The following is a 13,839-nucleotide window of genomic DNA, read 5'->3' on the forward strand; positions in this document are numbered from 1 at the left end:
CTTGAGAGCCTGGGGGGAGGAGGCAGGGCTGGGGATTTGGGGTGGGGGCGGCCAAAATTGTTTTTGCCTTGGGCGGCAAAAATTCTAGAGCCGGCCCTGGTTGAACAGCTGCACAGAATTAGAAAACGGCCACGAAGAACTGAAGAGGACTTTCTGTGTGATGTCATGATGCACTCCGCAGCCGAAAAACAAGAATTGAAGGAGTGGCGGGACAATGAGAAGAGGGACCGAAAGGAGAATGCGGCGTGCCAGAATGAAGCCACGGAGCAGCTCTTAAACGTTATGGAGCACCAAGCAGACACGCTCCAGGTGCTATCAGCACTGCAAACCGAGCAGCTCCGTGCCCACCCTCCCCTGCAGCCGCTGTCGCAAAACTCTTTCCCATGCGCCCCCCCCCGCCAGATGCCGCCAACACACTCTTATTAACCTCCTGGCTCCAGTCTGTACCCGCTGCTGTCCACTCCTCCCCCATCACAGTCCAGCACTGTGGACTCCCAGTACCCACTGCACTCAACACCTGTCCCGCTTCAGTTTAGCCCTGCTGAAGTACAGTACTCCACTGCACTGTACTCCAAGGGAGAAGGTTGGATATGACACCTGGACATACACAAATCTTTAACCATCCCAGGACCCCACCTCCTCCTGGGACCCTACCTTCCCCCATCCGCCTCAGTTCTGATGTGTTTTTATTGTTTGTCTCTCTCCTCTGGTTGTTGCTTTTTAATAAAAGAATTGTTTTGGTTTGAAAGCAATCTTTATTCCATTAATTGAAAGCAAACAGAGCCCTGCAAAGCAACAGGCAATTTTCTTAAACCTTCATAGTGCATCGTCTGCACCAATCACAATCACCTCCTAGCATTACAAGCCCTGCAATCCCGAGCACAGCAACAAATGTTAGTGGCTTTCAGCTTCAAATTGCTGCCTCAAGGCATCCCTGATCCTTATGGCCCCACGCTAAGCTCTTCTAATAGCCCTGGTCAAATTCAGACTCCAGGCACTGAGCCTCTGCAGTCCAGCCCTGAGTGAAGCTTTCACCCTTCCCTTCACAAATATTATGGAGCGTACAGCACACGGCTATAAGCATAGGAATATTGTCATCGGCCAGGTCCAGCCTCCCATATAGGCAGCGCCAGCGGGCCTTTAAATGGCCAAAAGCACACTCAACAGTCATTCTGCACTTGCACAGCCTGTTGTTGAACCACTCCTTGATGCTGTCAAGGTGCCCCATGTATGGCTTCATAAGCCACAGCATTAAGGGGAAGGCATGGTCTCCAAGGATTACAATGGGCATTTTGACTTCCCCTACGGTGATCTTCTGGTACGAGAAGAAAGTCCCTGTTTGCAGCTTCCTGAACAGGCCAGCATTCCGAAAGGTGTGTGCGTCATGCACCTTTCCAGACCAGCCTGAATTCATGTTTGTGAAACGCCCACGGTGATCCACAAGCGCCTGGAGAACCATTGAGAAATACCCCTTCCGATTAACGTATTCGGTGGCAAGGTGGTCTGGTGCCAGAATTGGAATATGCATGCCATCTATCGCCTCTTCGCAGTTAGGGAAGCCCATTTGTGCAAAATCATGCACAATGTCACGCATGTTGCCCAGAGTCACGGTCTTTCGGAGCAGGATGCGATTAATACTTTGCTTCAGTCTTTAATGAGGCTAATGAGGAGCTTAGGGATAATGGTAGGATGACAAATGGGAATGAGGATATGGAGGTAGATATTACCACATACGAGGTAGAAGCCAAACTCAAACAGCTTAATGGGACTAAATCGGGGGGCCCAGATAATCTTCATCCAAGAATATTAAAGGAACTGGCACATGAAATTGCAAGCCCATTAGCAAGAATTTTTAATTAATCTGTAAACTCAGGGGTTGTACTGTATGACTGGAGAATTGCCAACATAGTTCCTATTTTTAAGAAAGGGAAAAAAAGTGATCTGGGGAACTATAAGCCTGTTAGTTTGACATCTGTAGTATGCAAGGTCTTGGAAAAAATTTTGAAGGAGAAAGTAGTTAAGGACTTTGAGGTCAATGGTAATTGGGACAAAATACAACATGGTTTTACAAAAGGTAGATCGTGCCAAACCAACCTGACCTCCTTCTTTGAGAAGGTAACAGATTTTTTAGACAAAGGAAATGCAGTGGATCTAATTTACCTCGGTTTCAGTAAGGCATTTGATATGGTTCCACATTGGGAATTATTAGCTAAATTGGAAAAGATGGGGATCAATATGAAAATTGAAAAACGGATAAGGAACTGGTTAAAGGGGAGACTACAACGGGTCATACTGAAAGGAGGTTACTTGTGGAGTTCCTCAGGGATCGGTTTTGGGACCAATCTTATTTAATCTTTTTATTACTGACCTTGGCACAAAAAGTAGGAATGTGCTAATAAAGTTTGCGGATGGCACGAAGCTGGGCAATACAGAGAGGGACCGGGATATCCTACAGGAAGATCTGGATGACCTTGTAAACTGGAGTAATAGTAATAGGATGAAATTTAATAGTGAAAAGTGCAAGGTCATGCATTTAGGGATTAATAACAAGAATTTTTGTTATAAACTGGGGACACATCACTTGGAAGTAACAGAGGAGGAGAAGGACCTCAGAGTATTGGTTGATCACAGGATGACTACGAGCCGCCAATGTGATATGGCTGTGAAAAAAGCTAATGCGGTCTTGGGATGCATCAGGCGAGGTATTTCCAGTAGAGATAAGGAGGTGTTAGTACCGATATACAAGGCACTGGTGAGACCTCATCTGGAATATTGTGTGCAGTTCTGGTCTTCCATGTTTAAGAAGGATGAATTCAAACTGGAGCAGGTACAGAGAAGGGCTACTAGGATGATCCGAGGAATGGAAAACCTGTCTTATGAAACGAGACTCAAAGAGCTTTGGCTTGTTTAGCCTAACCAAAAGAAGGCTGAGGGGAGATATGATTGCTCTCTATAAATATATCAGAGGGATAAATACCAGGGAGGGAGAGGAAATATTTAAGCTCAGTACCAATGTGGACACAAGAACAAATGGATATAAACTGGCCATCAGGAAGTTTAGATTTGAAATTAGACAAAGGTTTCTAACCATCAGAGGAGTGAAGTTCTGGAATAGCCTTCCAAGGGGAGCAGTGGAGGCGAAAGACATATCTGGCTTCAAGACTAAGCTTGATAAGTTTATGGAAGGGATGGTATGATGGGATAGCCTAATTTTGGCAATTAATTGATCTTTGACTATTAGCGGTAAATATGCCCAATGGCCTGTGATGGGACACTAGACAGGGTGGATCTGAGTTACTACAGAGAATTCTTTCCTGGGTGTCTGGCTGGTGAGTCTTGCCCACATGCTCAGGGTTTAGCTGATCGCCATATTTGGGGTTGGGAAAGAATTTTCCTCCAGGGCAGATTGGCAGAGGCCCTGGGGGGTTTTCTTCTTCCTCTGCAGCCTGGGGCATGGGTCACTTGCTGGAGGATTCTCTGCACCCTGAAGTCTTTAAACCACAAGTTGAGGACTTCAATAGCTCAGACCTAGGTCAGGGGTTTGTTACAGGAGTGGGTGGGTGAGATTCTATGGCCTTCGTTGTGCAGGAAGTCAGACTAGAAGATCATAATGGTCCCATCTGACCTTAAAGTCTATGAGTCTATAATGGCCCTGCACACTTCCTCCAACACGAGTCCAATGATCGACTTTCGCACTCCAAACTGGTTAGCGACCGACTGGAAGTTGGCTATTCCAGACTGCTACCACAGTGCAATCGCCACGCGCTTCTCCAACGACAGGGCAGCTCTCATTCTCGAGTCCTTGCACCACATGGCGGGGGGGAGCTCATCACACAGTCCCATGCATGGGGCTTTCCTCATCCAAAAGTTCTGCAGCCACTGCTCGTCATCCCAGACGTGCATGACGACGTGATCCCACCACTAAGTGCTTGTTTCCTGAGCCCAGAAGCGGTATTCAACTGTGGTCAGCACCTCCGTGAATGCCACAAGCAATCTCATGTCATATCTAGTATGTGTGGCGAGATCAATGTTGCACTCCTCTTGCCTTTGTAGTTTAAGGAATAACTCCGCTGCCACTCATGATGTGGTAGTGAGAGTGAGCAGCATATTGGTCAACAGTGAGGGATCCATTCCTGCAGCCCGAAGAGGCAGAGCAGAGCGTGCAGTACACAAACCGTTGAAAGATGGCACCAAATGCGGACAGAAGCACGGGGATTGCTGGGATGTGAAGCAATGCATCATGGGGCATTAGGACAGGACCCAGGATGTCCCGCAACCCCCTCCACCTTCCCACAACTCTTAGCGGCAGAGGAAGAGATGCTCTGTGGGATAGCTGCCCAGAGCACACTGCTCCAAATACAGCTGCAAGTGTGAACACACTATTGCGCAGGCAGCTGACAGTGTGAACACACAACAGCGGTTTCCCTTCACCGCTCTCTGAGCGGCACTGTAACTCTGCCAGTGTAGACATACCCTTAGAGGGGGTGTCTCTGTCGCAGAGCCAGGAATTGAAAACTAGTCACCCAAATTCCAATCCAGTGTCTTAACCACAAGACCATCCTTCTTCCCTACTCCGCCGACTTTCTATCCTGTTCTACTTGTCAAACATTCCCCCCTGTATTTTTATGGAACGCATCCCAGCATGGCTGTATTGTATTTATGCCCTTGTACATGCCTCACCTTAAAGGATATGTCAGCAGAACCCTAGTAGCAGGGTACATTAATGCTCTGCAGTAACAGAGGACACAATATTATATCTAGTTTTAGTTTTGTTTCTTCTGTGATTTTGTGGTAGAATCTGAAGGGGAAAAAAAACTTTAAATATCAATTTATGGTCATGAAGTAGACTGGCAAAACAGTCTTACCTCTGGTGAAATTCTCAAGTGCAAAGGAAAGTTACTTTGCTAGTCATATGTTTTATATAATTAACAAGAAGTTAATCAAAGAGCGTTTTTGTTATTTAAAATGAACATAAATGAACAGATGTAGTTTAGCAGGACTGACACGCCTACTGTACATATTAAAAAGATAGCAGAATGACTAATTAGCATTCATTCCTTGAATCTGTTACTCATTTAAAAATTTGTGCTCTCATTATTGACAGATGTTTGGTCACACTAAATGTTTCAACATATTTATCCTTGTATTAGGAATTCAATTATGTGGTTTCACTATAGTTTCCCTCTACAATCCCCATCTGAGCATTCACAATACAAAGCAAGCTTTCCACACTTTACTAAATCTCAGTGAGAAACTGCATTGCCTGAGATCAAGTATAATTCCCACCTACAAACATATTTACTGACTGAAATAACAGATAGAGACAGAACTGCTGTCATGAATGACATGCGAATTCTTAGCCAGAACACAAATTAGTTAGAGTTGTTCAATCAGCTTCCATCAAGAAATGAAATCTAAACACATTTGAAAGGGTCTCATTTGCAAGCACCCTGTCTGCACTGATATTCTGGATTATCCCTTAAATCATACCTAGATGACTGATTGATTGATAGATAGGTGAGAAGGCATATGGCCCCCCCACCTGTATTAACACTACCCTCTGTGCCTGGAATAGTCTCCATCTTTCTGAATGCCAAGCAACTATGAGTTCGTTCTTCCTTCACATCTCTCAGCTTTCTATTAGCTTCACATCACAGACCTCCATGTGGTTTCACCTATTCCCTTCTTTGACACCTACCCATAATTTAAAATGTAACAAACAAGCAACGTATACATTCTGCTTTCCTTGCTAAATCAGTGCTCTCTCAACAGTCCCTTCCCACCGTTTACTGTTGTCTCCTTTCCCTTTCCACCCTCAAGTACAAGTGTAACTTTACTCCCATGAGTAATCCCATTTAATTCCATGGAACTACTCAAGTGGGTAAAGTTATATGTAAGCTTTCTACAGTACTGAGGCTTTCAGATTGCAAACTTCTTGGGGCAGAGAATTGCTTATATGCCAGTCACAATACAACACAATCTCTTATATGCCAATGGTGCAATACAAGAATAAAAAGCCAACCCAGTATTCCATTGTGTAGCCACTTCCGCATACGTCAAGCTTACATTACCCACTAATATCCGTTGGAATCTTGCTGTAACCTGCTTAAGTTTTATGAACAATTGTTATATTCTAAACTAGCAAATCAGTTCTAGTATCCCAAAACTCTTTACTACTGGACAAAAGCCACACAAACAAAATCCACCTGAACTAAGTACTACAGTTGGCACCAAAAAGCGTAACAATCTCCTGAGTAGTGTTAGTTTTTGTATTAGAAGATACAAACAAATATAGAAACTCAGTCTGGAAGCAGAACAATTCATACAGCACAAGAAACTATGGGATCATAGCAAAAGACTCAGTAAATACAAGAACAGTAGCTGCTGGTGTTCCTATCATCCATAAATCAACACAGCACCATTGTACTATATGATGCGCTATGATACTCTGTAAGATAATGGGGGACCATGATAAAGCACGTGTAACATAAAAATAGTTATCCATTACAGCCAAAGATTAAAGTTTTTTTTTTAAATACAGGGATTCTCTTTTCCCACAGGAATAAAATTTGCTGTATTCACAAAACATGTAACTAGATGTAATATCACCTAGGATTTTTTCCTCCGTATAAATTGCTAATGAAAGGCCAAACTCTTCCATATCTTACTCCACAAGTTAGTCACTTTGAAATCAACAGGGCTACTCACAAAGTAAGGTCCTCAGTGTGAATAAAGGTGGCAGAATCTGACCCACAGTATTTAGATTTTTCCTTTCATTTTTATCAACAGTATTCTTCTCAAAGTCCAGATGTGCTTATACAGTTTAATCGATTACTTTAGCTGCAAGGTAAGTAATCAATAATCCCATCTTTCATGGCCTGCTGTTCAGACTTGTACTGAACAACTACTGCACTTTAGGGGTTTGATTGTGCACCCTGCCACCAGGTACCATGTCACCTTAAGCAGTTCATTTAACCTCTCTGTGCCCAGGTTTAATTCTGCACCCTGCCACCCGTTAGCAGGTAACACTGACTGCACACATGTAACCTCAGGCAGCCATGGAACCTCTCCTGTCTCCCTTTGGGATAATGATACTGGCCCGCATCAGAGTCACAGCTGGGCCCGATCCTCCCTAGTACTAGTACCTCCCGCTCACTTCACTGGGAACTGAACCCCGGGCATAGTCATTACCCAAGCTGGGGAGGCTTAATGTTAAGGATGGCCAAGCCCGTCCCCTTAGGCTCTATAGGGGTCAGGTATTGATCGGAACGCCAAGGCCACCCTGGCCCCAGCCCCCTGGCACAGGGGGAGCTGGGGCTCGTCCTGGGACCCTCGCAAGCCCCGCATTGCCCTATGCCAGGCAGTCTCAAAGCCAGGGCTGTGCCATACACCCCCAAGAGACTTGCAAAGCCCCCAGGCACCGGCCCTCCGCCACACGCAGGGGCTCGGGACTCAGCCCCATCCCTGGGGGGGCGAAGGTGGGGCCGGAGCCCAGCGCCGAGGAGGCAAAATCCGCTGCAGGGAGCCCGCAGCACTCACCTCCTGGAAGAGCTGCTCCATGTGGGGCTGCAGCAGGGCGAGCAGCGGCCCGGGGCTCAGGGGGGCTCCCGGTGCCCAGCCGGGGCTGCCCCGCTCCTCCAGCGCCGCCACCCTGCCCTGCAGCTCGCACGTCTTGGCGCTCAGCAGCAGGCAGGCGGCCAGCGAGGTGAGCGAGAGGAGCAGGCAGACGGCTGCGGAGCCGCCGCCGCCCCCCGCGCACCGGGCGCCGGCTGGAGGCAGCCCGGCAGCGGCAGCCGCCGCTTGCCGCCTCCTCTCGCCCTGGGTCATGGTGGCGCGGCCGAGGGAGCGGTTCTGCGGCGGCCCCGATCCGCCCTCAGGCTGCAGCGAGCGAGCGGGCGCCCGTGCGGCTCCTGCCCGGGGCGCGCAGCAGCAGCAGAGGCGGCGGCGCTTGGGAGCCGGCTGCGGGAGAAGTGGGGCAGGAAGCGCCGGAGGAGCTGGTTTTCTCCTTCGGTGTGTCTTAAACTGGGGGGGAGGGGGGCCCATCCCCCGCTATCCTGGGGAGGGGGGAGATCCTCTGTCATCCCCAATGGGGGGGGAGGGGGATGAACTCAGTCATAATCCCACCCACTCCCTCTCCCAGCGCACGCGGGGGCTATGCAAATAGCCCCGGCCAGAAAAGGAGATGGGCGCCTCCTGCGCTGCCCAGGGGTGGAGCAGGCTGGCGGGACAGACACTCATCCGCCGCCACCACCTCAGCCGCCTAACGGCAGGCGCGCGCCGGCGGGGGGGGGGGGCTGCGCGCGCCGGCGGGGGGGGCTGCGCACCCCGTCACCCCCAGGCTTCGGTGTCCAGGGCCTTGCCCAGCGCCCCTCTGCCTGAGGAGGGAGGACCCCCCCACACCTGGATCACATCCAGCCACGCCCCTTTATGTTCCCCACCTGTGGGGTGGGCTCTGTGGGCCGCGCTCAGCCCCAAAGGTTGGGGGTTCCCAGCTAAGCTTCCCCCCTCCCCGGTCTGGAGTGGGGATTCCCGGGGGTTCTCGCTGGGCTTGGCCGGGTCTCCCCTCACCCACCGGGGCTGGGGTCTCTAGTCAGCAGCCGTTGCACTCCCCCCCCCCGCCACCTGATGACACCACAGGACAGGGGGGCGCGGGGCGGCGGCGGCGGGACCCACGTCCTGCTGTCAGCGTCCCCTGCCTGGAGACTCCAGCCACAGGGCAATTTAATTGACCGGCTATTCAAGGGGCTGACAAAAATCAGTTGCCTCAGGGGTGGCCTTCAATGCATGGAGGATACGCTTTGCAGTGGGCTCTAGCCAGGCCGTTGCATATAGGGTGACCGGACAGCAAGTGTGAAAAATCGGGACAGGGTGGAGGGTAATAGGAGCCTATATAAGAAAAAGACCCCAAAATTGGGACTGTCCCTATAAAATCGGGACATCTGGTCACCCTCATAGTAAGAGTTGGTATCCAATCCTCTCCTCCAAATTCCCCAGATCCAGGTATTGACATTTGTCCCTGCGCAGGCTATCACACAGGGGCAAACCGAGCCAACCCCAACCTTTTTACAGGGCGATGTGCCACATCGTGACAGACAAGCAGCAATACAACTTTACCTTGCCTCGCCTGGTTCGCACACATTGCATCCCACAGTCCTCGACAGGGTTAAATACAGCATGGGAGAGGAGGAAAACTAAAATGTGTAAGGCAAAGGAAAACAGGAGACTGAAATGAGGCATTCTGTTGTATCGCATCAGAGAAGTGGTGCTGTTGGAGCGGGTACCTCTAACCCTTTAGTTCTGCTCAGGAAAGTTTCCTCAACCAAGTTTGCAATAGATTTTAGTTTAAGCTCTTACTTCTTCTGCGTTGAACTGTCGCTGTTTTGCCCGTAGAGTTTAGCGCCCTCCAGCGGCAGAAGATTGGCCAAACTAATAATACTGAATTTCCCTGGTTACTTCAAGGAAAGGAAGATTGAAAAATAGACCTCAGACATTCTTATCATGCGGACTGAGTGACAAGATATCTATAAGAAAAGAATCCTATTATCTCCTTCTAGCTACCTTTCATGCTGACTGATATCTACAAGACAAAATGTCTGCCTAATACAAAAGCTACTGTTTAAAGTTTAGATTGTCAACAACGACTGCCTGCCAAACACCGTGCACTTTTGTGGTGGCACTAAAGTAATAATGATGATGCCAGGCACGTGTAATAGTTTAATCAGGTTAAAGTGCCTGATCTTGTTTGGAAACGTTTGTTTGCAGGAAACTGGTATTGGACAAAGTCATTAAATAAACTCATATTATGATGATCAAAAACACTTTCTGCAGTTTGTTTATACCAAACTGCCCCCCTTTTATTATTTGCATTGTAATGTATCATGCACACTATTAATTTAGAAGCATCATAGTCCCCTAACCTAGAAACAGTAATGCTCAGACAATTTTATAGTTTCCTAGCCTCTGGCACACATGCTATAAAATATAACTTGTAATTCCTCTTTGGGGAACAGATTCTGCCAGCCTTACTCACAGTGATTTAGTCCCATAGACCCAAGTAAGGGTGGCAGAATGTGCATTTCTAAGAGATGTTGGCATAATTTTAGGGATAAAGTTTTGTAGGAGCACCCGCTTGAGTGGGGAAAGAAAAGAAAAGAGAAGACAGAAAATATGAATAAATCCCTGGTCTCTGTTATAATATACAGAAAACAATTCCTAACACACCATATGCTGACAGGTATACATTTAAATAATACTTTCCTCTTCTGTAAGCCACCTCATCCCACTTGTTCATTCTGTTGCCATGGAAATTAATATAATTTGCTGATAAGCACCAGAGCAGAGGATTTTTTTTGGCATTCTAACAACTGAGAAACAGATGCTAGGAAGGAAACCCCACCTAAATTGTTTTGAGCAAGCCTGCCCTTTGCTGAACTTTCTTTTAATCTCTAGGGGGTGGGATCCACCAAGGGATTTGAGGATCACAACACTGATATCATGGCACCTAGAATATCAGAGGAACAACACTGTGATCCACAAAGCTGAGTTCCCTATACAATGAATGGGGAAAACTAGATGACTGCAAGTGCAATCCCCCCAAAGGGCATGCAAGGTGGGGTGCTGCCTAAACTAGCCAATGGGAGATGCCCACGGGAGGGGGATATGTTAGGCCCCGCCCCTTTCTCCTAGTTAGTTGCTTAAGTGCAAGCTCCAGGGAGGCACGGGAACCCACTGCCTGCAGTCAGGTGGCTTAGGCACCTAAGCACTTTTTGAGAGAATGAGGTAGGTGCCTCCACAGAAAATGGCTGGAGGAGAAGCCCCTTGGTTAGGGCACACACCTGTGACCCAGGTTCAATTCCCCCCACTCTCTGCCAGTGGGGGAGAAAGGATTTGAACAGGGGTCTCCCACTCTCTGGAGAATGCTGTAAGCCTACAGGCCACTCTGATGTTGAGCTCCCTCAATCTCTCCTGGTGAAGCTGTTGCCCTTTACATAAATAATGAAAGTGATTGAAAAGTAGGGGAACTGGACCCAGGCCCTCCCACGTGGGTGCTCTAACCACTAGTCTAAAAGCTATAAGGTGGGCATGGGCTGTAGCGGTTTCTCCTCTGCCAGCCAGATTTTGAAGGGGACCCAATCTGGTAGGCGGCCTCTGAGCATGTCTGCCAGATTAGGCCCTCCACATGACTTAGGCAGCTGAACACTGCCTATCTTCCTCTGGTTTTTGCATCATTCTGGGGCTTAGGTGAAGGATAGGGAGCAGCATGCTTGCCCATAGGCACCGAGGGAATTTACAGCTGATCTACAGTGGGAATATCAGCATAGCTATTGCTCTCAGGGGTGTGAAGAATCTGCACCCTCCCAGAGACATAGCTGTAGCAACCTAACCCCCAGGTGTAGACAGTGCTAGGTCAATGGAAGAATTCCTCTGTTGACCTAACTTCTAGCTGTCAGAGAGGTGCATTACCTACCCTGACAGGAGAATCCCTCCTGTCCACATTGGAGCACTGCAGCTGTGCTGCTGTAGAGTTGCAAGTGTAGGTAGACCCTCATACTCTGAAAAATTTAGGGGGCTGAGTTTAGGTACCTACAGGGATCATCAGGAGTTTTGTGGATTGCAGTTGAACCTAAGTTTGGCGTTTAGGTGCCTAAGTCCCTTTGTGGATCCCTCCTTTGCTCCTGAGTACATGTATTGTAGGAGTGGCCAATCATAGGTTCTGAGAGGATGCACATGCGGGAATTAATCCCACTTTGCCAGAGACTATTCATTTACAAGTAGTCCATTTTACTAGGAACAATACAATACAATACTGCAACATACAGATCCAGCAGAGTGATGGATCCTATAAGCTTAGTTGATGGTGAGAAAAATGGAATTGCAATGTTGGCATAAGCAGCTCCATGCACAGAGAAGCAGTGCAGTAAAGTATGTAGGCTTGTGAGAGTGGTTTATAAATGACTCAGTAAACTGGAGGACTTTGAGATAATACAGATTAGATCACTATGGAGAATAACAATGTTCTAATGCTGAGGAGGCATCAATGTCTTCTTGCACTTCTGTACCATCACCATTATGGCATGGACTGTTCTTCTTTCCAGGTAAGCCTTTTCTTCCTGGCTTGCTGTGAATCTTCATTCTTTCTCTGGGTCAGTCCATGGTTTCAACCTTTTGGGATGGGAGACATGCCTTGCTCCATACCTGTGATGACTATGTGGCTGTCTCTTGCACCTGGTGCCTACATGTCAACCTTGATGGGGATCCCACCTCTTCCCTTTCCATCAGTTCCTTTCCCTTCTTGTCTTTATTTTTGTCCCAAATCTATTTTGCTTTATTTTTGTTCCAATTTTTCTCTCCATCTCAGTTCCCTCACTTTTCTCCTTTCCTCTGAACTTTCTTCCAGTTCACTCCTAGTTCTCTTCTTCCTACTCCATCTCTCCTCTTATTTTCACCATCCTCTTTTCCAGTTTGTCCCTCCCTCCCCCCTTAACCGTAGGGCTTCCACCTTGTTTCTACCACTATTCACCAGAGGGCTGCATTCTGGAAGGAAGGGAAGCTATTGGTGGCTGTATGCTGTATTTCACAGCAGTAGGTGTTGCAGATAGGAAAGAGGAATGCATCACCTCTCTCTCCTTCTATAGGGTCAGCTAGGCAAAGTGAAAGAAAGAGTACTAGAGAGGTGGAGCTTGCAAGGGAGTGGAGGGGGAAGACTATATTAAAGGGATGAGTGTTATGAAAGATCATAATGCATGGTGAGTTGGTATGTCCACAGAGAAGAATGGGCTGTGAAAGATCTTCCCCAGCACAATTCTACTGTTTCAAGAGTGGTTAGGAGATCAGATGAGACAGAACCAGACACAAGCAGCTTTGCCCCAAGATCTAGTCTCCACCCCTACCCAAAAACAGTCTAATGGAACGTGACCACTAATCTGAATCTTATTCTGATTTATGGATCACTTAAAGAAACAGACTCGGAGCCTGGTGTCTAGGCTGCAGTCAGCCTTCTGAAAAGCTGAACCATTTTTCTGTTTTTTGCTTTTAAGGAAGGCTGGGTTGAACAACATTTCAGCTGTAAAGAATTCTAAATGGTGCATACGTCACCTCCATACACATGCACCTTTCTTGTTTTAACTTGGCTTTACTACATAGTCTGTAGGACTGCACTGCAGCAAGGTATGAAAATTAAGTAAAGACCTGGATAAATAGCTATATCTTGCACATCGCCAAACCCAGACTCTTATGGGGACCACCAGATGAATGACCTTCCAGAAGCATAGACCCTCCCACCCAACAAGCCAATCATGCTGTGTCAAGTGAGTTAAGTAGCACTGAGTAATACAACAAAACTGTGATGCAGGTAGGAGATGGGCTGGCAATCAGTGCCAATTTTTTCTTGAAAATATGTCTGAAAATGACTTGGTTTCCACACTCAGCAATTATGACTAAGAATCGATCTTCTCTTCCCCTTTTGCACCAGTTGAAAAGGCCTGCCAATCTTATGTTCATTAACAAGAGTTATGAGTTCCTGAGGCTAAAGCAGAACTATTAGTTCTTAAGTAAATACAGACCAACTTCATGAGAATATTTACAACATGAAGACTTAATACTTGGGGAAGAGATCATGCAAGTGTCTGTTCCATTAATGAGGATGATTTTGCTACAACTGGGACAGAAAAGTGTAACAGAATTTATTTAGCATTCAACACACAAACTTCCAATGATGCACATGGAAATTTGTATCCGCCTTTTAGGCCCCTGATCCTACAGAGAGAACTGCATATGTGAACTGATGTGCCCATGTGCAGCACCCATTTCTGTGACTCTGCATGAATACAGGTTTTCCTT

General features: G+C 47.4%; 1 protein-coding gene across 1 annotated transcript in view; it reads right to left on the minus strand.

Annotated features, from left to right (window-relative positions):
* Positions 1-7,604, minus strand: part of COL23A1 (collagen type XXIII alpha 1 chain) — a 327,340-nt gene extending 319,736 nt beyond the window's left edge. Inside the window, exon 1 of the mRNA XM_026659403.2 lies at positions 7,540-7,604. Within this exon, the coding sequence (XP_026515188.1) occupies positions 7,540-7,560 (21 nt within the window). The 5' untranslated portion in view covers positions 7,561-7,604. The remainder of the gene's footprint in view (positions 1-7,539) is intronic.
* Between the last annotated feature and the right edge of the window lie 6,235 nt (positions 7,605-13,839).

The sequence above is a fragment of the Terrapene carolina genome, unplaced genomic scaffold (genome assembly GCF_002925995.2).
Source record: "Terrapene carolina triunguis isolate 2854851 unplaced genomic scaffold, T_m_triunguis-2.0 Scaffold629, whole genome shotgun sequence".
NCBI classification, from domain to species: domain Eukaryota; kingdom Metazoa; phylum Chordata; order Testudines; family Emydidae; genus Terrapene; species Terrapene triunguis.